At 39.8% G+C, this 22,406-nt stretch overlaps 1 protein-coding gene across 30 annotated transcripts in view; it reads right to left on the bottom strand.

Annotated features, from left to right (window-relative positions):
- TENM3 (teneurin transmembrane protein 3) overlaps positions 1 to 22,406 on the bottom strand; it is a 2,759,728-nt gene that overhangs the window by 37,708 nt on the left and 2,699,614 nt on the right. For 20 of the 30 annotated variants that reach the window (XM_054553580.2, XM_054553584.2, XM_054553586.2 and 17 more), the window contains 3 exons: positions 15,621 to 15,853; positions 14,068 to 14,222; positions 12,414 to 13,288 (listed from right to left, as the gene is read on the bottom strand). In XM_054553580.2, coding sequence (XP_054409555.1) covers positions 12,414 to 13,288; positions 14,068 to 14,222; positions 15,621 to 15,853 — 1,263 coding nt within the window. The remainder of the gene's footprint in view (positions 1 to 12,413; positions 13,289 to 14,067; positions 14,223 to 15,620; positions 15,854 to 22,406) is intronic. The other 10 variants (XM_054553583.2, XM_054553585.2, XM_054553587.2 and 7 more) reach the window with 1 other exon arrangement.

The raw sequence follows: 22,406 nt of genomic DNA, 5'->3' as shown, positions 1-22,406 counted from the left end.
TGTTTAAATAGGATTCAGTGTCAACAAGAATGGGCATAACTTTTCTAATTAATGATATCGTTTCTAATTAATGAATAATTATCATTGCATTTCCTGCATTATTTGTGCTTTTGGTATACAATTTTGAACTTGAAATAGGCTTAGGCGTAGCACATGCGCTGTTCACATTGCCTCTCTTTCCTCTTTGGGGATCCCTTCTCTGAGGCACTCCTACAGCATGAGAACTGATGTCAGTGGGAGTCGTGGGTTTGCCATGGGCACTGAGTTAAGTTCACTATAAAGAAATGGTTCAGAAGCTCATTCTGAAACTGAAAAGCTTGAATGAGGGACAATAAACCACCCAAATGAGAAGCCGGAGACCCATATATACCTACATAAATGTGTAAAAGCTGAAACTCATTTATTTGCTCTGTGAATCTGAATATAGCTCACAAAAGATCACAGAGTCAGCTCCACAAATATAGAGCTCCAAATATTCAAAGTCCCAAGATTTAAAAAAATGTCACTAACCTGCTGGTGTGCATGTACATATTGGCCAGAATTCATAGTTTTTTCATGTTGTCTTCTTTAACCAGACAGAAGAGCCTCTAGATATGCCCAAACGGTTTGTATTTGATGTGGGTAAGCAAGCAGAGAACTGTGAAATGCCATTTACTATTAAATAACATATTCTATTCCCCAATTCAATACACTGGATTTCCCTTCTTTGTGCATTTGAGTGTAAGAACCGTGGTTTCTTTTCAGGCATAAAAACTTTTTAAATAATAAATATTTAGCAGGTGAGATCTTTTAGTTTTCTTGGAATTACTCTGGCTAAGGAATGATCGTGTGTGGCCACTGTTTTTAAGTGGTGTGAACAGCAGCATGAAGCAGTCCCTAATACTAACTGAAGACACAGTGTCTTCATACAAGGGGACCCTGTTAGCTAGTTGGGGTCCTTTCTACAGCCCAGCAAGTCAATGGAAGAGGAGGTCAGAGCCAAGATGGTTTACTCAGTCAGTAATGAATAATTATTTAGCTCATGAAACATCATATTAGTCTAACTCAGTGATTTCAAAGCTGAGTTATAAACCATCTGATACCTAATGTAGTCTTCCCACCATACCATCCAGTAGCATGTCTAAATACATTGGCCACTTCTCTAATGAATCACAATAGGGGCATAATAATTACAAGTAACATGGAGAGAAACTGCTGCCAAGAAGCAGATGATATCTGTAGTTTTCGAAATGAGTTATGCTAAAGAAACCCCACCTGTGTACCCTGAAGAATCACCCTACCCACTTTATTGGTGATTGATAAAAACCTTATCAGGAATCAGGCTTTCTTCTCCTAGAATTCTTTCTGATACCAGATACGATAATATCCTTTAACTGTATTTGCATGGGAAAAGTTTTCTGTGTTTAACACCAACATTTCAGAAGAAAGTGCTATCAACAGGAAGTTATTATTTTGTTTAATTATTGGAATAACAAGATCAACTGAGGAAGTCCTTATTTTATAAAGCAAAATACAGTGAGCAAACATGCAATATTGGGTAAATATTTTTAAAAATCAGTAACAAAAATGGGTAATGTTAATATTTTCAACATTCACTATTGGTACGGAGGTGTGAACTAACTCAGAACACAAAAGAGCATTTATAGGTATTCTCTCAGTGGAGCCTTGGCAAATGCCAGCTTCTGGTTTTGCCAGACTCTTCTCTGCAAATAAACACTGACCTGTCTACATCTTTGATTTATTTTTCTATTTCTTCATTCAACAAATAGCTGTTGGGAGAGTTCTATACCCACAGCAACATTCCAGGAGTGGTGGGAGCCACAAAGATAATGCAAGTTTGCATTTTATGAAATACTTTTACGTTTCATTTTGTACTTATACCAATACTGTGACATGTTAATGGTACACTCAAGTTTGTACCAAGAAAAAAATAAAAGAAAAACATGTAAGGTAAGTAATTGGAACTAATTCTCTTTTAAAATTTCTTTGGAAGTAACTATGACAGGTGTATTTGTCAGGCCTCTGAGCCCAAGCCAAACCATCACATCCCCTGTGACTTGCACATATACGCCCAGAAGGCCTGAAGTAACTGAAGAATCACAAAAGAAGTGAATATGCCCTGCCCCACCTTAACTGATGACATTCCACCACAAAAGAAGTGTAAATGGCCGGTCCTTGCCTTAACTGATGACGTTGCCTTCTGAAAGTCGTTTTCCTGGCTCATCCTGGCTCAAAAAGCTCCCCCACTGAGCACCTTGCCACCCCCACTCCTGCCCGCCAGAGAACAAACCCCCTTTGACTGTAATTTTCCTTTACCTACCCAAATCCTATAAAACGGCCCCACCCCTATCTCCATTCGCTGACTCTCTTTTCGGACTCAGCCCGCCTGCACCCAGGTGAAATAAACAGCCATGTTGCTCACACAAAGCCTGTTTGGTGGTCTCTTCACACGGACGCGCAAATTTCATGCGCATGGCAGCAACATGGCAGCAACATGGCTGTTTATTTCACCTGGGTGCAGGCGGGCTGAGTCCGAAAAGAGAGTCAGCGAAGGGAGATAAGGGTGGGGCCGTTTTATAGGATTTGGGTAGGTAAAGGAAAATTACAGTCAAAGGGGGTTTGTTCTCTGGCGGGCAGGAGTGGGGGTGGCAAGGTGCTCAGTGGGGGAGCTTTTTGAGCCAGGAAAAGGACTTTCAGAAGGCAACGTCATCAGTTAAGGCAAGGACCGGCCATTTACACTTCTTTTGTGGTGGAATGTCATCAGTTAAGGTGGGGCAGGGCATATTCACTTCTTTTGTGATTCTTCAGTTACTTCAGGCCATCTGAGCGTATACGTGCAAGTCACAGGGGATGTGATGGCTTGGCTTGGGCTCAGAGGCCTGACAGTATTTTTATCAGTAGGCAAATTTATTGATTCCAGATCTTCTTCCATCTGTTTCTATCCTACAAAAGCTTTAATCTCAAGGGTTTTTAGACACCAGGCTAGTTAGAAAGCTGGCCATATACAAATGGGAATTTGAGCTGAAAAGTTTAACTTTTCTGTGCGAGGTATTTGTGCAGGAAGATGATTATAGAGCCTGTTATCAGAGCTCAAGGGACTGGTGTCATGAAAGTCATAGAAAACAGGTGTTTTTCAGTGGGGGATGGCAATTTTTTTTCACAATCTCGTTGTGGTTTTGGTAACACTCTGGCCATTGTCAAACCTGTCAAATTCCTTCTTTGTGAACTTACCGGCTGCCCTTTGTAAGGTCTAAAGTAGACACATAGACACATGGTACTCTAAAAAATGAAGGGAACTATTACAGATACGTACTAATATTCTGGGAGTCGGCCAGTTCACCAATAACTACAAAAACAAAGGCATTCCGACAGGGATTCAGAGGCCCCCCGCTGCCTCTATTAGGATGCTCACATCCCGCCGCACACCCAGGTCAGGAGACAAGCAGCAGAAACTCTGTTGTCAAGGCTCTGATGAGTAGCGACAGGGGTTGAGTTTGCCCATTAACCATCTCAAACTTACACAGACAATACGTGCTGCTGTGTCTGAACACAGACAGTGCTTCCGGAGGGGCGGCCTGATAATGACACCTCCCCCCACCCTTTTCTTTTTGTGCATTTCCTTTTGAATGTGTTTTAAAGTTTCTGACCCTTAGAAGAGGCGGCCTTTGCTCTTTCACAGCCAAATTACAAGAATGTATGGGAAGAAAAAAAATGATCATCTGTCATTCTGACACGATGATTCTGAATTCCTTGGGTTAAGTGCTCTTTTTTAACACATTATTTTGCAAAATGCATAAAGGTTTCTTAGAAATTTTTTAGTCGTCTTTGCTGTAGACAGCTTATGAGGAAAATTAACAAAACACTGGTTTTTAAAAGCAATATTTCTACTAATTTTATTAGAAAAGTCATTTTTAAACACTGGTTTGTTAAACTATGATATTCTTTTATATATATGTATATATATAAAATTGTGAGGGTGATATTTTGTAAGATATTTTAATAATGCTTTTTGGAATAGTTTAGTTGCCCTTACAGCAATTTATCTAGTTATAAGATTTAATAGATATACTTTAAATATGACATGTAATGAGTATTGGTGAAAATGTGATTTTGCTGTGTTTTAATTAATTAAAACCTTTCATTCTTTAAAATAATGTTTTCCCATTACGTACAAGATTGGCTTGCCAACCCAATCCCTATTTCAGCCAGTCTGCCGATTCCTAAGTCTGAAATTCTTGGAGGTTATTTGTTACTAGAGAAACATATCTTCTTTTTTGCACTATCATTTCTTTAAAAGGTAAAAAATCCAAATTGGTTTATACTATCCCACATCAGCTCCACCAGTGAAATTTCTCTAATTTTCCAAACTTGATTAAAATGCATTTGTAGGCCATAAGCAAACCACTGTATCTGCTGTAGGAAGTTCAAGTGTCAGCACTAATCCATACAATGAACTCCTGGGAATGAATAAGGACACATTCAAAAATGGCCCGGAGAGCAGGGCTAGAGTACCAGACCATACCAAAAACTTATTTCTCTATGTTTCCCCTGCTTTCAACTAAACTGAAACCCTACCAATGCCACCACCATCTCCTGAAGATCTTTTTTTTTTTTTTTGAGACAGAGTCTCGCTCTGTCACCCAGGCTGGAGTGCAGTGGTGCCATCTCGGCTCACTGCAACCTCTGCCTCCCGGGTTCATGCCATTCTTCTGCCTCAGCCTCCCAACTAGCTGGGACTATAGGCACCTGCCACCACGCCTGGCTAATTTTTTGTATTTTTAGTAGAGACAGGGTTTCACTGTGTTAGCCAGGATGGTCTTGATCTCCTGACCTCATGATCCGCCTGCCTCGGCCTCCCAAAGTGCTGGGATTACAGGTGTGAGCCACCGTGCCCGGCCTCCAGAAGATCTTAGAATCAGAGCAGCTCTCCTGCCCAGTCTCATCTGATGGCAGCACTTTTCCTGTGCTCTTTTTTGCTTCGTTGGCAATCTAGCCTGCGATCACTTTGAAAACAGTGCAAAGGAAGTGCTTTCCATTAACTTCCAATTTATTCCTTTCCTATTGCGATACTAAAATGAGCAAAAGGAATGCTAAGAACAGAATTTTAATGTAATTCAATTGAAAAGGTTTGTTCCTCTGACAAAATCATGCTGCCGGCTAACATTCATTTTATTAAAAGGGAATCTGTCAAAAAAGAAAAGCAATTCAAGCTACAGGAGAACTAAGCTTTATGTATAAGATACATTCCAGAAAAGCTGTACAGAAAATATTTGTATATTGAGTCATTTTTTTCTACTGACTTTTATTATAATTTCAGAGGTGTGCTCCTCCAGAAAGAAATACTTTTGCTTCAGCATATCATTGTGAAAACCACACTAAGGAACTCAGGATTCATTTCAAAGACTATTTTGCATTTGTCAACATGCCATCTCTGCATATCTCATTTCCCCTCATGGCTTGTACAACTGAGTCAAGTGAACAAGCAATTGAGAATGCATTTATACATGCCATAACATACTCAACGGCTGATTCTCCTTTCATTCTCAGTGACTCCCGAGATGTGACTGTTCAGACAGCACAGTGCCTGGGCCACCACTCCATGCTATCTAGTGGAACACCCTGGGTGCATGAGCCTCCTACCTCTTCACATGATTTCAGGCAAAAACCGGCAATTCCTGACTTGCATTTAGTTGTAAGGTTCTTTGAGGCACAGTGTAGCTTCTCCAGTAACTGATTACAAAAACTTAAGCCCTTCTATGTAATCAGCAAAGTTCACTGTACATGTTTTTGAAGTTTTTCTTCAGTGCAAGTTCCTGATACAGTCAGCTTTATCAGGTGGGCAAACCTAGAGCCAAAGGCTTTATGCCCCAAACCATAGCTGCAGGATGCTTCTCAGAAGGTTTGCTACTAAGATGCTAGGTCTATTGGAAGCAAGATGTTAATCCTCAAGTAAAGGTAAATTTACCATGAAGCCAACTGAAACTTAAGCTTTGGGCTTCTCCCTTACATGAGTCCCTTCTCTTTCCAAGACCCTGCATCTTGTATCTTGCAATTTTGTCTTCTTTCTCAGAAAGAGGAATCTAATTTTTTTTTTTCTTTAGAGATACATTCTGGCTTTGTCACTCAGCCTGGAGTGCAGTGGCACAATCATAGCTCACTGTGGCCTCGAACTCCTGGGCTCAAGCAATCCTCCCATCTCAGCCTCCCCAGGAGCTGAGACTACGGGAATGAGCCACCGTGCCCAGCCGGGATCCAAAAATTACAGAAGCGGGGGGAGGAGCCAAGATGGCCGAATAGGAACAGCTCCGGTCTACAGCTCCCAGCGCAAGCGAGGCAGAAGACGGGTGATTTCTGCATTTCCATCTGAGGTACCGTGTTCATCTCACTACGGAGTGCCAGACAGTGGGCGCAGGTCAGTGGGTGAGTGCACCGTGCGCCAGCTGAAGCAGGGGCGAGGCATTGCCCCACTCGGGAAGCGCAAGGGGTCAGGGAGTTCCCTTTCCAGGGGTGCCACTCCCACTCAAATACTGTGCTTTTCCCACGGGCTTAGGAAACGGTGCCCCAGGAGATTATAGCCCGCACCTGGCTCAGAGTGTCCTACGCCCACGGAGTCTCACTGATTGCTAGCACAGCAGTCTGAGATCAAACAGCAAGTCGGCAGCGAGGCTGGGAGAGGGGCACCCGCCATTGCCCAGGCTCGCTTCGGTAAACAAAGCAGCCGGGAAGCTTGAACTGGGTGGAGCCCACCACAGCTCAAGGAGGCCTGCCTGCCTCTGTAGGCTCCACCTCTGGGGGCAGGGCACAGACACACAAAAAGACAGCAGTAACCTCTGCAGACTTAAATGTCCCTGTCTGACAGCTGTGAGGAGAGCAGTGGTTCTCCCAGCACGCAGCTGGAGATCTGAGAACGGGCAGACTGCCTCCTCAAGTGGGTCCCTGTCCCCTGACCCCCGAGCAGCCTAACTGGGAGGCACCCCCCAGCAGGGGCAGACTGACACCTCACACGGCCGGCCAGGTACTCCAACAGACCTGCAGCTGAGGGTCCTGTCTGTTAGAAGGAAAACTAACAGAAAGGACATCCACACCAAAACCCCATCTGTACAGCACCATCATCAAAGACCAAAAGTAGATAAAACCACAAAGATGGAGAAAAAACAGAGCAGAAAAACTGGAAACTCTAAAAAGCAGAGCGCCTCTCCTCCTCCAAAGGAACGCAGTTCCTCACCAGCAACGGAACAAAGCTGGACGGAGAATGACTTTGACGAGCTGAGAGAAGAAGGCTTCAGACGATCAAATTACTCCGAGCTACGGGAGGATATTCAAACCAAAGGCAAAGAAGTTGAAAACTTTGAAAAAAATTTAGAAGAATGTATAACTAGAATAACCAATACAGAGAAGTGCTTAAAGGAGCTGATGGAGCTGAAAACCAAGGCTAGAGAACTACGTGAAGAATGCAGAAGCCTCAGGAGCCAATGCGATCAAATGGAAGAAAGGGTATCAGCCCTGGAAGATGAAATGAATGAAATGAAGCGAGAAGGGAAGTTTAGAGAAAAAAGAATAAAAAGAAACGAGCAAAGCCTCCAAGAAATGTGGGACTATGTGAAAAGACCAAATCTACGTCTGATTGGTGTACCTGAAAGTGACGGGGAGAATGGAAACAAGTTGGAAAACACTCTGCAGGATATTATCCAGGAGAACTCCCCCAATCTAGCAAGGCAGGCCAACGTTCAGATTCAGGAAATACAGAGAACGCCACAAAGATACCCCTCGAGAAGAGCAACTCCAAGACACATAATTGTCAGATTCACCAAAGTGGAAATGAAGGAAAAAATGTTAAGGGCAGCCAGAGAGAAAGGTCGGGTTACCATCAAAGGGAAGCCCATCAGACTAACAGCGGATCTCTCGGCAGAAACCCTACAAGCCAGAAGAGAGTGGGGGCCAATATTCAACATTCTTAAAGAAAAGAATTTTCAACCCAGAATTTCATATCCTGCCAAACTAAGCTTCATAAGTGAAGGAGAAATAAAATACTTTACAGACAAGCAAATGCTGAGAGATTTTGTCACCACCAGGCCTGCCCTAAAAGAGCTCCTGAAGGAAGCGCTAAACATGGAAAGGCACAACCGGTACCAGCCACTGCAAAATCATACCGAAATGTAAAGACCATCGAGACTAGGAAGAGACTGCATCAACTAACGAGCAAAATAACCAGCTAACATCATAATGACAGGATCAGATTCACACATAACAATATTAACTTTAAATGTAAATGGACTAAATGCTCCCATTAAAAGACACAGACTGGCAAATTGGATAAAGACTCAAGACCCATCAGTGTGCTGTATTCAGGAAACCCATCTCACGTGCAGAGACACACATAGGCTCAGAATAAAAGGATGGAGGAAGATCTACCAAGCAAATGGAAAACAAAAAAAGGCAGGGGTTGCAATCCTAGTCTCTGATAAAACAGACTTTAAACCAATGAAGATCAAAAGAGACAAAGAAGGCCATTACATAATGGTAAAGGGATTAATTCAACAAGAAGAGCTAACTATCCTAAATATATATGCACCCAATACAGGAGCACCCAGATTCATAAAGCAAGTCCTGAGTCACCTACAAAGAGACTTAGACTCCCAAACATTAATAATGGGAGACTTTAACACCCCACTGTCAACATTAGACAGATCAACGAGACAGAAAGTCAACAAGGATACCCAGGAATTGAACTCAGCTCTGCACCAAGCAGACCTAATAGACATCTACAGAACTCTCCACCCCAAATCAACAGAATATACATTTTTTTCAGCACCACACCACACCTATTCCAAAATTGACCATATACTTGGAAGTAAAGCTCTCCTCAATAAATGTAAAAGAACAGAAATTATAACAAACTATCTCTCAGATCACAGTGCAATCAAGCTAGAACTCAGGATTAAGAATCTCACTCAAAACCGCTCAACTACATGGAAACTGAACAACCTGCTCCTGAATGACTACTGGGTACATAACGAAATGAAGGCAGAAATAAAGATGTTCTTTGAAACCAACGAGAATGAAGACACAACATACCAGAATCTCTGGGATGCATTCAAAGCAGTGTGTAGAGGGAAATTTATAGCACTAAATGCCCACAAGAGAAAGCAGGAAAGATCCAAAATTGACACCCTAACATCACAATTAAAAGAACTAGAAAAGCAAGAGCAAACACATTCAAAAGCTAGCAGAAGGCAAGAAATAACTAAAATCAGAGCAGAACTGAAGGAAATAGAGACACAAAAAACCCTTCAAAAAATAAATGAATCCAGGAGCTCGTTTTTTGAAAGGATCAACAAAATTGATAGACTGCTAGCAAGATTAATAAAGAAAAAAAGAGAGAAGAATCAAATAGATGCAATAAAAAATGATAAAGGGGATATCACCACCGATCCCACAGAAATACAAACTACCATCAGAGAATATTACAAACACCTCTACGCAAATAAACTAGAAAATCTAGAAGAAATGGATAAATTCCTCAACACATACACCCTCCCAAGACTAAACCAGGAAGAAGTTGAATCTCTGAATAGACCAATAACAGGAGCTGAAATTGTGGCAATAATCAATAGCTTACCAACCAAAAAAAGTCCAGGACCAGATGGGTTCACAGCCGAATTCTACCAGAGGTACAAGGAGGAGCTGGTACCATTCCTTCTGAAACTATTCCAATCAATAGAAAAAGAGGGAATCCTCCCTAACTCATTTTATGAGGCCAGCATCATCCTGATACCAAAGCCTGGCAGAGACACAACCAAAAAAGAGAATTTTAGACCAATATCCTTGATGAACATTGATGCAAAAATCCTCAATAAAATACTGGCAAACAGAATCCAGCAGCACATCAAAAAGCTTATCCACCATGATGAAGTGGGCTTCATCCCTGGGATGCAAGGCTGGTTCAATATACGCAAATCAATAAATGTAATCCAGCATATAAACAGAACCAAAGACCAAAACCACATGATTATCTCAATAGATGCAGAAAAGGCCTTTGACAAAATTCAACAACTCTTCATGCTAAAAACTCTCAATAAATTAGGTATTGATGGGACGTATCTCAAAATAATAAGAGCTATTTATGACAAACCCACAGCCAATATCATACTGAATGGGCAAAAACTGGAAGCATTCCCTTTGAAAACTGGCACAAGACAGGGATGCCCTCTCTCACCACTTCTATTCAACATAGTGTTGGAAGTTCTGGCCAGGGCAATTAGGCAAGAGAAGGAAATCAAGGGTATTCAATTAGGAAAAGAGGAAGTCAAATTGTCCCTGTTTGCAGATGACATGATAGTATATCTAGAAAACCCCATTGTCTCAGCCCAAAATCTCCTTAAGCTGATAAGCAACTTCAGCAAAGTCTCAGGATACAAAATCAATGTACAAAAATCACAAGCATTCTTATACATCAATAACAGACAAACAGAGAGCCAAATCATGAGTGAACTCCCATTCACAATTGCTTCAAAGAGAATAAAATACCTAGGAATCCAACTTACAAGGGATGTGAAGGACCTCTTCAAGGAGAACTACAAACCACTGCTCAAGGAAATAAAAGAGGATACAAACAAATGGAAGAACATTCCATGCTCATGGGTAGGAAGAATCAATATCATGAAAATGGCCATCCTTCCCAAGGTAATTTACAGATTCAATGCCATCCCCATCAAGTTACCAATGACTTTCTTCACAGAATTGGAAAAAACTACTTTAAAGTTCATATGGAACCAAAAAAGAGCCCGCATCGCCAAGTCAATCCTAAGCCAAAAGAACAAAGCTGGAGGCATCATGCTACCTGACTTCAAACTATACTACAAGGCTACAGTAACCCAAACAGCATGGTACTGGTACCAAAACAGAGATATAGATCAATGGAACAGAACAGAGCCCTCAGAAATCATGCCACATATCTACAACTATCTGATCTTTGACAAACCTGACAAAAACAAGAAATGGGGAAATGATTCCCTATTTAATAAATGGTGCTGGGAAAACTGGCTAGCCATATGTAGAAAGCTGAAACTGGATCCCTTCCTTACACCTTATACAAAAATCAATTCAAGATGGATTAAAGACTTAAATGTTAGATCTAAAACCATAAAAACCCTAGAAGAAAACCTAGGCATTACCATTCAGGACATAGGCATGGGCAAGGACTTCATGTCTAAAACACCAAAAGCAATGGCAACAAAAGCCAAAATTGACAAATGGGATCTAATTAAACTCAAGAGCTTCTGCACAGCAAAGGAAACTACCATCAGAGTGAACAGGCAACCTACAAAATGGGAGAAAATTTTCACAACCTACTCATCTGACAAAGGGCTAATATCCAGAATCTACAATGAACTCCAACAAATTTACAAGAAAAAAACAAACAACCCCATCAAAAAGTGGGCGAAGGACATGAACAGACACTTCTCAAAAGAAGACATTTATGCAGCCAAAAAACACATGAAAAAATGCTCACCATCACTGGCTATCAGAGAAATGCAAATCAAAACCACAATGAGATACCATCTCACACCAGTTAGAATGGCAATCATTAAAAAGTCAGGAAACAACAGGTGCTGGAGAGGATGTGGAGAAATAGGAACACTTTTACACTGTTGGTGGGACTGTAAACTAGTTCAACCCTTGTGGAAGTCAGTGTGGCGATTCCTCAGGGATCTAGAACTAGAAATTCCATTCGACCCAGCCATCCCATTACTGGGTATATACCCAAAGGACTATAAATCATGCTGCTATAAAGACACATGCACACGTATGTTTATTGCGACACTATTCACAATAGCAAAGACTTGGAACCAACCCAAATGTCCAACAATGATAGACTGGATTAAGAAAATGTGGCACATATACACCATGGAATACTATGCAGCCATAAAAAATGATGAGTTCATGTCCTTTGTAGGGACATGGATGAAATTGGAAATCATCATTCTCAGTAAACTATCGCAAGAACAAAAAACGAAACACCGCATATTCTCACTTATAGGTGGGAATTGAACAATGAGAACACATGGACACAGGAAGGGGAACATCACACTTCGGGGACTGTTGTGGGGTGGGGGGAGGGGGGAGGGATAGCATTGGGAGATATACCTAATGCTAGATGACGAGTTGGTGGGTGCAGCGCACCAGCATGGCACATGTATACACATGTAACTTACCTGCACGTTGTGCACATGTACCATAGAGCCTAAAGTATAATAGTAATAATAATAATAATAATAAAAAAGAGAAAAAAAAAAAAACAAAAATTACAGAAGCTCTAGGCTCTCAAAAACACAGAATCCTCCAGCCCTTAAGATTATATTATTATTATGTCACAGTATTTTATAATCAGAGTAGAATTTTCATATACTTACTCAAAAAACGTTGTCCATCCAGTTTCATCACTTTTTGTGGCTAAAAGGCCACTATTTCCATGGTAAGTAAACAAAACTAATTCCAGTCCTTGAGCAGTCATGCTTTTCAAACATCCATTTGTTCCTATTGTCAACCATATCACTTGGTTATCAGGAGACACCACTCGAACTGGCATGCGATTTGGGTCCCGTCTAATTCTAAGGGTGTTGCCATTGCTGTCTGTCACAGCAGTAATATCATTGTCATTGCTGTAGCTAAAATTGTACAGGTAATCACCAGTGACTAAACTTACAGTATATTGGTGAGTACCATTGATGTCAAAGATGTAGAGTTCTTGATCAGTTGGAGATGCAACTTCATAGAAGTTCATAGAGTTAAGTAAAGGCTTATTCTTTGACACAGCCCGGATCCGGATATTCCCTAGATCTGCAATATACAGTGTACCATCTGGAGAAGCAGCCAGGGAGGATGGGGCATTGAGTTTGGCATCCTTGGCGTAGCCATCTCCACTCTGGTAACAGTCACAGTTGGCATCATTTTTGCAGTCACACTCTGATGGTATTCCAGCCACTAAGGAGATTTCTCCATCTGTTGTGACCTGCCTTATCCGGTTAATTTTCTTCTCATCAGTTTCAGTAATGTACAGGACCCCACTGTAGGACACAGCAATGGCAGTGGCTGATTCCAGTGTTGTCTGCACTGCGTGCTTCCCCACGGGATATTCCACTCCAGGAACCTGACAGTGCATGGGCCGTCCAGCAGCAATGCGAACTTGACGATTTTCAGTGATCTGTAAAACTACATTATTATCCAGGACATAAATGGAGTTATCCATAGGGTTAATGGCTAGGTCAGTGGGCCATTCCAGACGTACCTTAATAAAAAAAGAAATGGCCTGGTTAGTCAGTTACTGCACTACAGTTAATTCGCCAGAAGAGTAAATTAGACCAGTCAGGGAAATTGGCATTAATCTGAGATAAACTGTTTGATAATAGTTTTTTCAATAGCCTCAGTAAAATAAACCAAAAAGTAGTGAATGAAGATAGATACAGGAAATAACACTTTATTTTAAAATTCAGCTCACACAAAGATTTGCTAGTTACAGGCAAATAGCAAATAAGCCTCTAAGTAGTGAGTTAACAGATACCAGTGAGCTATGAACACACATGTTCCTTATGGCAGCAATAACCACCAAATGTTGGGGCTTTCTAGGTTACGAATAGGTTAGTATTCTATTGTGCTTTCAATCAGGCCAATAGTAAAGTTTCTAATTCTAAATATAAGTCCCTTGGGACTAATCATAGTGGGTTCTCTCTACTACTTAAGGAGCTCATGCAATCAAGAGATTAGAGATTTAAGCTGTTTGGTTCTTTTTAGAATACCTGCATGCTCCTACTTTACTGGTATTTTATTACAAATGCTTAGCATTTCTTAGTGATAACTGTTCTGTATCTCACTGAATTAATCAAATGTAGAATTATAGAAGAAAATAACTTTTTATTAGCTCCCGTATGTGTGTAAATGGGACTACCCTATCAGAGCCACTGCAACACATGATATATGCAGTTTAATACGGTGCCATCATCGTCTACTGACTGAGTAAGTCAAGTCACCTAGAGGAAAAACAAACAAGTTGGCTTAGTATTTAACTACCTGGCTGATGTGCATGCTGGTGTCACAAGTTAAAGGTCTGGCTGAAGTCAAATCGTTAGAGCCCAGGAGAGTTGATATGATTCCATTTTGGTCAACTTTCCTAATCATGGTTCCATCAACAAAGTAGATTAATCCATTCTTATCAACTGCCATTCCTGTATTTGAGAGAAGCAAGTATTACTAATTTTTCAAAAATGGTTACTTTTGATTAACTATTAGGCCCATTATTAAACTCAATTATTTAACCCCAGTGACAACATGGGTGACAGGTAGCAGGCAGGACTGCAGATTGCAAACACATCCAACATAGGCATTTATATTACAAATAAATTAAAAATTCAGTAAGGAGGCAGGGCATGGTGGCGCACGCCTGCAATCCTAGCACTTTGGGAGGCTGAGGCAGGCGGACTGCCTGAGTTCAGGAGTTTGAGACCAGCCTGGGCAACACGGTGAAACCCTGTCTCTACTAAAAAATACAAAAAAAAACTGGGTGTGGCAGTGTGAGCCTGTAGTCCCAACTATTCGGGAGGCTGAGGCAGAAGAATGGTTTGAACCCCGGAGGCGGAGGTCGCAGTGAGCTGAGATCACACCATTGCAATCCAGCCTGGGCAACAGAGCGAGACTCCATCTCAAAAAAAAAAAAAATTCAGTAAGAAAATAATCCAATTTTGTCAGAATCTCCTGTGAGTATATGTATCGCACAGGTAATACTTGTATGATTCAAATATAAATTATAATGATTATATAATGTTGTGGTCTATAAATTATAGAACCGGTTTCAAATTCCATTCCAGCTAACTTACAGTAACCATATCCTTCTAACAAAAATAGATCTAAGCCAAAGTTAGTGTTTTGTTGACCCTGTTACAATGAAATTTTCTATTATGAATAATTCAGTACAGATACTTTTTTCCAGTCCTTGCTCACATAATAGTCCGCAGCTACCATGAAAAAAATAAAGGCCCCAAACCAAAAACATTGTATTGAGTGCCATAATACATGAGCAGGGAATCATTCCTGCCTGGTTTAAAAGCCTTTACCACGTAAAATTTTTTAGCCCTTGTTACCTCCAAAAATCCCTCTCAGCAAGGATTTTTTCCCATGGCATAGAAACAAAAGTTTAACAGCTCTCCAAAGAGGGTGAGGGCTCACAGGGTTGCTTAGTGATGGGTTTTAAAGAAGCCTGGGACTCATTCATGACAAAGAAATTCCAGGACTATGAAAGAATTTGGGTACTTCCTTGAAGTTTAACAGGATGTGACCTGAATTATATAGAGTAGTTGCTTCATTCTTTGAAGAGCTGAAAAAATGGTATGATAATAAAAAATGCCAAGAACCTAATATTTACTGTAAAACCAAGTTAGGATTCTAGCAGTTTCATGCTACATGGCTTTTAAAGACCCTAGGTGTGAAACAGCTTTTCAGAACACTGTCAAAGGTAAAAAGTTAGACTCAGCATTAAACATGACTAGGCACTAAATGGATTTTCTACCCCCTTTTTTTTTTTTTTTAAATAAATAAAAAGAAATCCTCAAATCGCCAACTGCCGGTACCTTTGGGACTCATGAGTGTGGCTTCCACGGCCTTCCCTCCATCTCCACATCTTGCTTCGTCAAACGGAAGGCACTGCTCCCCCGTCCCTGCAACGACTTCTGCATTTTTAGTCAAGTCTTTTGCCCCTGTAAGTGACTTTGGGCGATAAATTCTGCGGGTGTTTGTGTCAGAAACGTACAAATCTCCTGTGACTGGATCCGTTGCAAGGTAGTATCTATGAGCTGGGTTACTGCTGTGAAAAGGATCATACATAAACATCAAAGGGAATTACTCCTAATACACAGAGGGAAATTCAAAGCAAAATAAAACAGATCATGGGAAACTGATTATAGTTTGGAATCCATGATCAAAGATTAGACATGAATAGTACTGTCTATTTAATAATGACTTAAAAGAATGTGCTCACAGGTAGCATTTCTCTGATATTACTGTTTGCCTTCCTTGACTGATGCTGAGGATTCGACAATTTACTAACAGTCATCTTAAAAAATATTACCTTTAAAAGGCAATATGTGTCTAGCCTAAAACAAAGAAGCAAATTGTCTAAATCTTTTGTGCTCAATGCAAAGCCATTAAAAAACTGCCCCTGAATGAGGGACATAAAGTTTATTCCAGGGGAAGCATGTCTCCATCAAATCCTCCAGTGAAGTACAATATACTACCGATTCCACTCCTACCTCGCCATAGGGTATTACCCTTTCAAACTAAAAACCCTCCCCCTGAAGAAATGTACCACTGTATCTGTCTTGGTTGCTCTATCATAATCCAGAAGAGTGCCAATGTCTGTCCCATGGGGTTAAATATTAAAATGAGGTCATTCAAGTGTACGGGGGAGTCTTAGTTGGTGGCCTGTGGCAGTGAGCTAGGTAGTTTGCTGGAGCCTTCAGTTTTCTTTCTGAAGTTTGTATACTGAGCTGCTCTGAAACCTGTCTATGAATGCAGTGGCATACAAAATGTAGTGCCTCAGTTTTATAAATATAAAGAAATGCAAATGTAAAACATTTTATGTCCCATCACTTGTAAAAAATGCTAAGCCCAACACTGTGAAGGAGGGGACAAATTATGACGTATCACTGGAATTAAAAAAGTTAGTATCCTTACAAACACTCAATGCCACATTCTTAAAATTAATGTAATCTTGTACATGTGCAAAGATTGCCTTCTGAACAGAAACCTGAAAAATAATTTAAATGATTTGGTGTCCCAACCAAGATGTCAACATGATGGGAATCTGTCAAACTCCATGTATCTTTTGATGATGAACTTAGTTATACTAATTAATTCTCATTCTCTCTCTTCCTCTCCCTCTTTCCACATACAGCCACGAACACACACACACACACAGTTATATGCTTGTTTCCATTTATTTTATTTGTGAACATCTAAAATATTTAGAATAAACCTACCTATATGAATATTTTTATACTAATAGTGATGCAGTAGTCTCCTCATTACTAATGAGGTTAGGTTCTAATAAAACAATTTTCACTACTTAATGATTTTCTTTCTAAGTGCTGAATAGATGTACTTTATCATTCCTGTAAGAGATTCTATTCTTAAAATTGTTTAAGTGTTTCTCATGTTGTTAGAGGAGGACAGCAGATCACACATGGAGTCTGTAGAGGCCTTGTGGAGCTCTGAAGAGCTCTTAGGCTGTGATGTTAGTATACAGAGAAATACAAAGACATACAAAGGCTTGAGCTTTGTATGTCCTTCAGCTTTGGGATCTCCTTTCCAGCCTTTAATATCTTTGAGTGACAAAAGACAGACTAGAGCAAGACATCTTAGAGTGTGTAAATGTGTGTGAAATGGTAAAAAGTAAGATGAACTCAGAAAGATGCAAGTCATTGTGCAAGAAAAACATTTCAGAACAACTGGGTTATGCCAAATGATCAACTTGCTATGCTAAGTGTTATTATATCATTTTCCTAAGTTGATGCCTACAATTTTAAATGCCGCAACACATATTGCATCCCTTAATGTGGTAGTTCATTACTTTGTTAGGAAGTGAAGAGTTACATATCAATATAAGATTCAGAGCAATTTTACAGAGGTTTTTTTTTTTTCCTTTCTATAAACAGTCTAATGTTGACAAAGCTGGTCTTTCAGGTATATATAATTGGTGACAGAGTTGCAACTCCACCAAGCTGAGTCTACTTTGAAAGACATGACATTGGAGAGGCCCCTCTAGTCTTTCCTACCTCCCTGATTATACAGTTAACTGTGAATAGCTGTGTACATGGTATGCATACACTCATGTGTATACATAACACACATACTTTTTTTTCTTCTCAGTTGTATATCCTTTGAGTATGAACTCTGTACCCGATTGCCTGGATTTAAGTCCTAACTTCATTACTAACACTAAATGTATGATCTGGGCATGTTGCTTAACTTATCTGTGCCTCAGGTTCCTTACCTGTAAAGGTGGTGATAATAATACATATTTCACAGGATGCTGGGAGGATTACACGAACTATATATGTAAGATCCTTAGAACAGGGCCTAGCGCATACTACATACTCACTAAGAATTAACCATCCTTATACTTGCTTTTGTCCTGTCTCTTCTTACAGTGCAATGTCTTTTGCCTTACAACCTTAGGAAGTGCAGGAATACAATAATTAACTAAAGTATGAGTTGTTTCTGAAAATATTAAAAGAAAAAAACTGATTAGGTTTAAACTTGGTTTAGGTTTAAATTTGTTTTCTTACTTCTGCTGTTAAAACAGCAGTTTATAATATCCTAAACTATTAAAATAATGAAGACTCATCTTAAAATACCCACTTTAAATTGTTTAGAGAGTAATGATGAACAATGATGATTCATTCATGGTAAATGAATCATGTACACTTCCTCAGGATGCCCTCATTTTGAGAAAAAATAAACAGATTTTTGAGGTGGCAGCTTCAGTGGTGGTGGCATCCTCTTTAGCTATGGGACGTGAGTTTTCTTGGTGCAAAAACGAATGGACATTCAAGTCATAAGCTTTGCCTTTACTGTCATCAGTTTTATCCTAGTGGGAAAGTAATGAGAGAATGCCCAAAGTGGTGCTTATATTTGCTTATTTCCTGTCCTGAAGCGTCTCCTTCCTAGAAGACATAGAAATTTCTCCATCAAGCAACAAATGTCAATGGCTTTAAAAATGTCTGACAAATGAAAGCTGTACTTTTGGACACAACTCTATCGTCCAGAAGAACAAATGTGGGGGAGTCTAAGTGGCCCTAGAGAAGAGAATTAGCCTCTGGAAATATTCCCACAGGATGGTAGGAAATGAGAACTTGACAAATTCCCAGCAGCGCAGGCTGGAATGGCAAATTAGAGCCGGTTGTTAGATGCTGGTCTCTCCTAAATGAAAAGAGGGATCAGCATGGAAGTACTAAAAGGAAAAAAAGTGAGTCTGGATATTTCTAGTTGACAGACTGGTGGCTGTGAAGCTCTGAATCATATGCCATAGGACTGGGATTCAAGGTCACCTAATTTAAGCATAGAGAGTTGACAGTGTGAGCTCGTGCTTGCTTTCCAACTTTCTGAAAAGCCAAAGCACTAAAGAGGCGGGAGTGTGGGTACAATGAGTGGTGAATTTTTAGGTCAGTAATCTATCTACTGTGAAAACGTGAGGCTACCACGACGGAACCGGCTGCAGCTAGCAGCTGGAGCACAGGGATTTTCAAAATGCTTGGCCCTTTTGGGAAATCTCTGCTTAGCAGAAGCACAGCAGCATTCTTATGTGATGGAGATTTCACTATTTCAGAAAGGTTTGAAATATTACAATTTTGACTAATAGCAAAACCAAGGAAACTGAGATCAAGTTAAGAACCTTTAGTATATTCCACCTTGATTCTTAACTCATCCTGAATTGCCTAGATCATCACAATTATCAAGACATCTCTAGTCTCATTCAATTAGACACAGATCCAGTGGTAAGTGCAGGCTGGATTTGCTCATTTATTTTGTCATAATTCAACCTTCTTAGACTAGAGAAATATTCACAAAGAACAAGCCAGAGAACAGACATTATTAGCACTTCTATCTTTTGAGTTGGAAACTGTGCCACAGCCTTTAGAACACAAGACATTTGAAGAAGCACAACAAACTATATTCATACATAAAAGTAAAACGGCTTCTTTTATGGTAACCAAAAGACTGTTCAGAATATTGCAAGCAGGGACTTGCGGTGTGATATTTCCGTGCCTGCTTGATTTTTAAATATTAAGTCAATAAGGAATGCTGGATAAAATTTTTATAATTTGGTATCTACACTTTAATAGATTCAAATTCACAGACTTATGATTGACACTTTCTTTGATCCTTTAATTGGTAATATAAAATTCACAAAGTTTATTTTTAGTTCTACATGTTTAAATGCCCTTTGGCTGGTATTAGTTAATTAATGTAATTTTTAAATTTTGGAATGTGTGAGAATTGGAACAAGGATGAGGTAAAACTTACTACATATTAAAGGGATTCCTTAGCAAACTAATACTATAAACATCAGAGAAGGAAATGTTTGGTATATCTAAAAGAAAGACATTTTTAAAGAATTGTAGCAGCTTCTATGTATGTAAAAAGTTTAATATGTTGATCAGTAATATTTATACCTATTCATTAAAGTATAGCTAAGAATTTTTATTTCATGTAATATCCTGGCGGTGCTTATTAGTTTGATATAACAGAACACTCTCTGAATTTTAAAATAAGACAATGTGTTTTTATACTAATGTTTATTCAATATTTTAATTATTCCCCCATTAGTCCAACTAATGAGACTGTTTACAGTATATGAAATACAGAAGAGGATAAAAAGTATGCATTTTTATATTTTAATCATTAACAACTGGCAATACCATTCCTTTTGTAGATTTAGACACACTTTTCAATTTCTTTTTCTTCCTATGACCTGTTCCTGAGCCTCTCATGACTCTTACGCTCCCCAAGAAAGCGAGGATAAGGAGCACGCCAGGAAGGATCTTATTAACCAGGAAAGGGAAGGTAAAGATAAGCAGGTACACAGGAAGAAGCATCTGAAAAGAACTTTAATTTTTTAAGCTAAAAGAAGTTTCAATGAACTAAAATATGTTGACTTTGCTAGGTCAATTTTATTACTTGCTAAGCAAATGGAATCCCTATTTTATCAATGACATGATCATGTTTGCTGATTTGGGCTCAAAGACCTTACACATTTTCTACATCTTCCTCTTTCTTATCACTTAGACAAAGACTCTCCATTCTCTCCATCCCTTTATTTTATCGTTTGGCTTCCTTCACTGCTAACCATCCTATTTTAGGTATCTAGCATCTCAAGCTGCAACAGCTTTCTAATTGATCTGATGTTCAATCATTTTGAACTCTGACACCAAATTACTCTTCCTAAAAGGCCACTTTGAGTGTGCCACTTGTTCAGGATCCTAAAATGGGTCCCCACTGTCTCAGGTATCCTATAGGAGAGAATAATTCCTTAGAGCACTCAAGGCCCCAAGCAATCTGACCCTCCCCTGCCTTTCTGCTGTATCTCTCGTGATTACCACCATGAACCCCCTGTTCCATTCAGGTGGGTCTGATTACTCTCAGAACATGTCTTGCTCAGCTCTCCCCCAGTCCCCAGTAACTTTACTTGCTTTCTCTATTTCTTCATGACTGCCCTCTTTTCTTCTTGCTGTTCTATTTAAGCAGACTTCATTTTTAGACCTAGCTCAAATATCAGCCCTTCCAGAAAATGTTTCCTTACCATAGTGCCATCTCCCAGTAATCTCTTCCTTCACAGAACTATTCTCACATTTGAAACCATGGACCACGGGTATGATTAAGTGTCAAAGAATGATACTGATAAAGTTATTTAATGTGTCACATATATACCTTGTCTCCCCTGCTAGATTGTGAGTTCTGAGAGGAGGTACTTTGTCTTATGTAATTATTTTTCAAAGTGTCTAACACACGGTAAGTGATCAATTAACACTGATTGATTTCATATAATTAAATATCCATATAAAACCCAAAAAGTGTACTCTTCAAGCATGGCACATACAGGAAATGCAGAAGCACAAATGTAGTTAGGATGATGGACAGAGGAGAAGGATTATGGAGGATCATGAGAGAGGGATTACAATAGTATCACTGCCAAACACCAGGAGTTAGTATAAAATGAATTTCTATTTTAATAAAGATGTAACTCTAACCTCATAGATTTTTTTTTTCCAGAGGGAGAGATTACGGCTTTAAATAACAGGTAAAATGATTGTGAAATAAGTCTTGCTTTTTGCATACCCAGGGAATGAGCCCCTAGAATCTTAGCCATTGGGACACAGAAAAACCGGCTGTGTGGTACAGTGGAAAGAACATATTTTTAGAGTGGTTTAACTGTCTGCTACCTATTTCTTAGATATGTATTTTGGGGAAGATACATAACCTCCTGGAGCCTCTACTACGTCACCTATAACCCTGAGGGATTGCTGTGTGGATCTGCAATAACAGATATAAAATATCTGGCACCATGCCCGGCATGGAATAGGCCCGCTTGTTAAAAGGTAGCTGCTTTGATAGTTTTTTCTGTATTGCCTCCAGCATTTTCACATTTAGTTGGTGTGCAACCTGTCTGTCTTTCCTCTTTTCTCCACAGCTACCAAGAAAACAAGACCAGAAAGTTTTTGAAATTCTACTGTGGTTTCTAATAGCAGAGCTTTGCATGCTCAGTATCCTGGGGAGATGAAGTGTTGATTTTAGCACGTGACTGAGCTATTAGCTGCAAGTATAAGATCAATAGGGGATCTCAGGAGAAGATCATGGGG

This window comes from Pongo abelii, chromosome 3 (assembly GCF_028885655.2).
Source record: "Pongo abelii isolate AG06213 chromosome 3, NHGRI_mPonAbe1-v2.0_pri, whole genome shotgun sequence".
NCBI classification, from domain to species: Eukaryota; Metazoa; Chordata; class Mammalia; order Primates; family Hominidae; genus Pongo; species Pongo abelii.
Note: the sequence above shows the minus strand (reverse complement) of the source record. Positions and strands in the feature narration are given on the sequence as shown.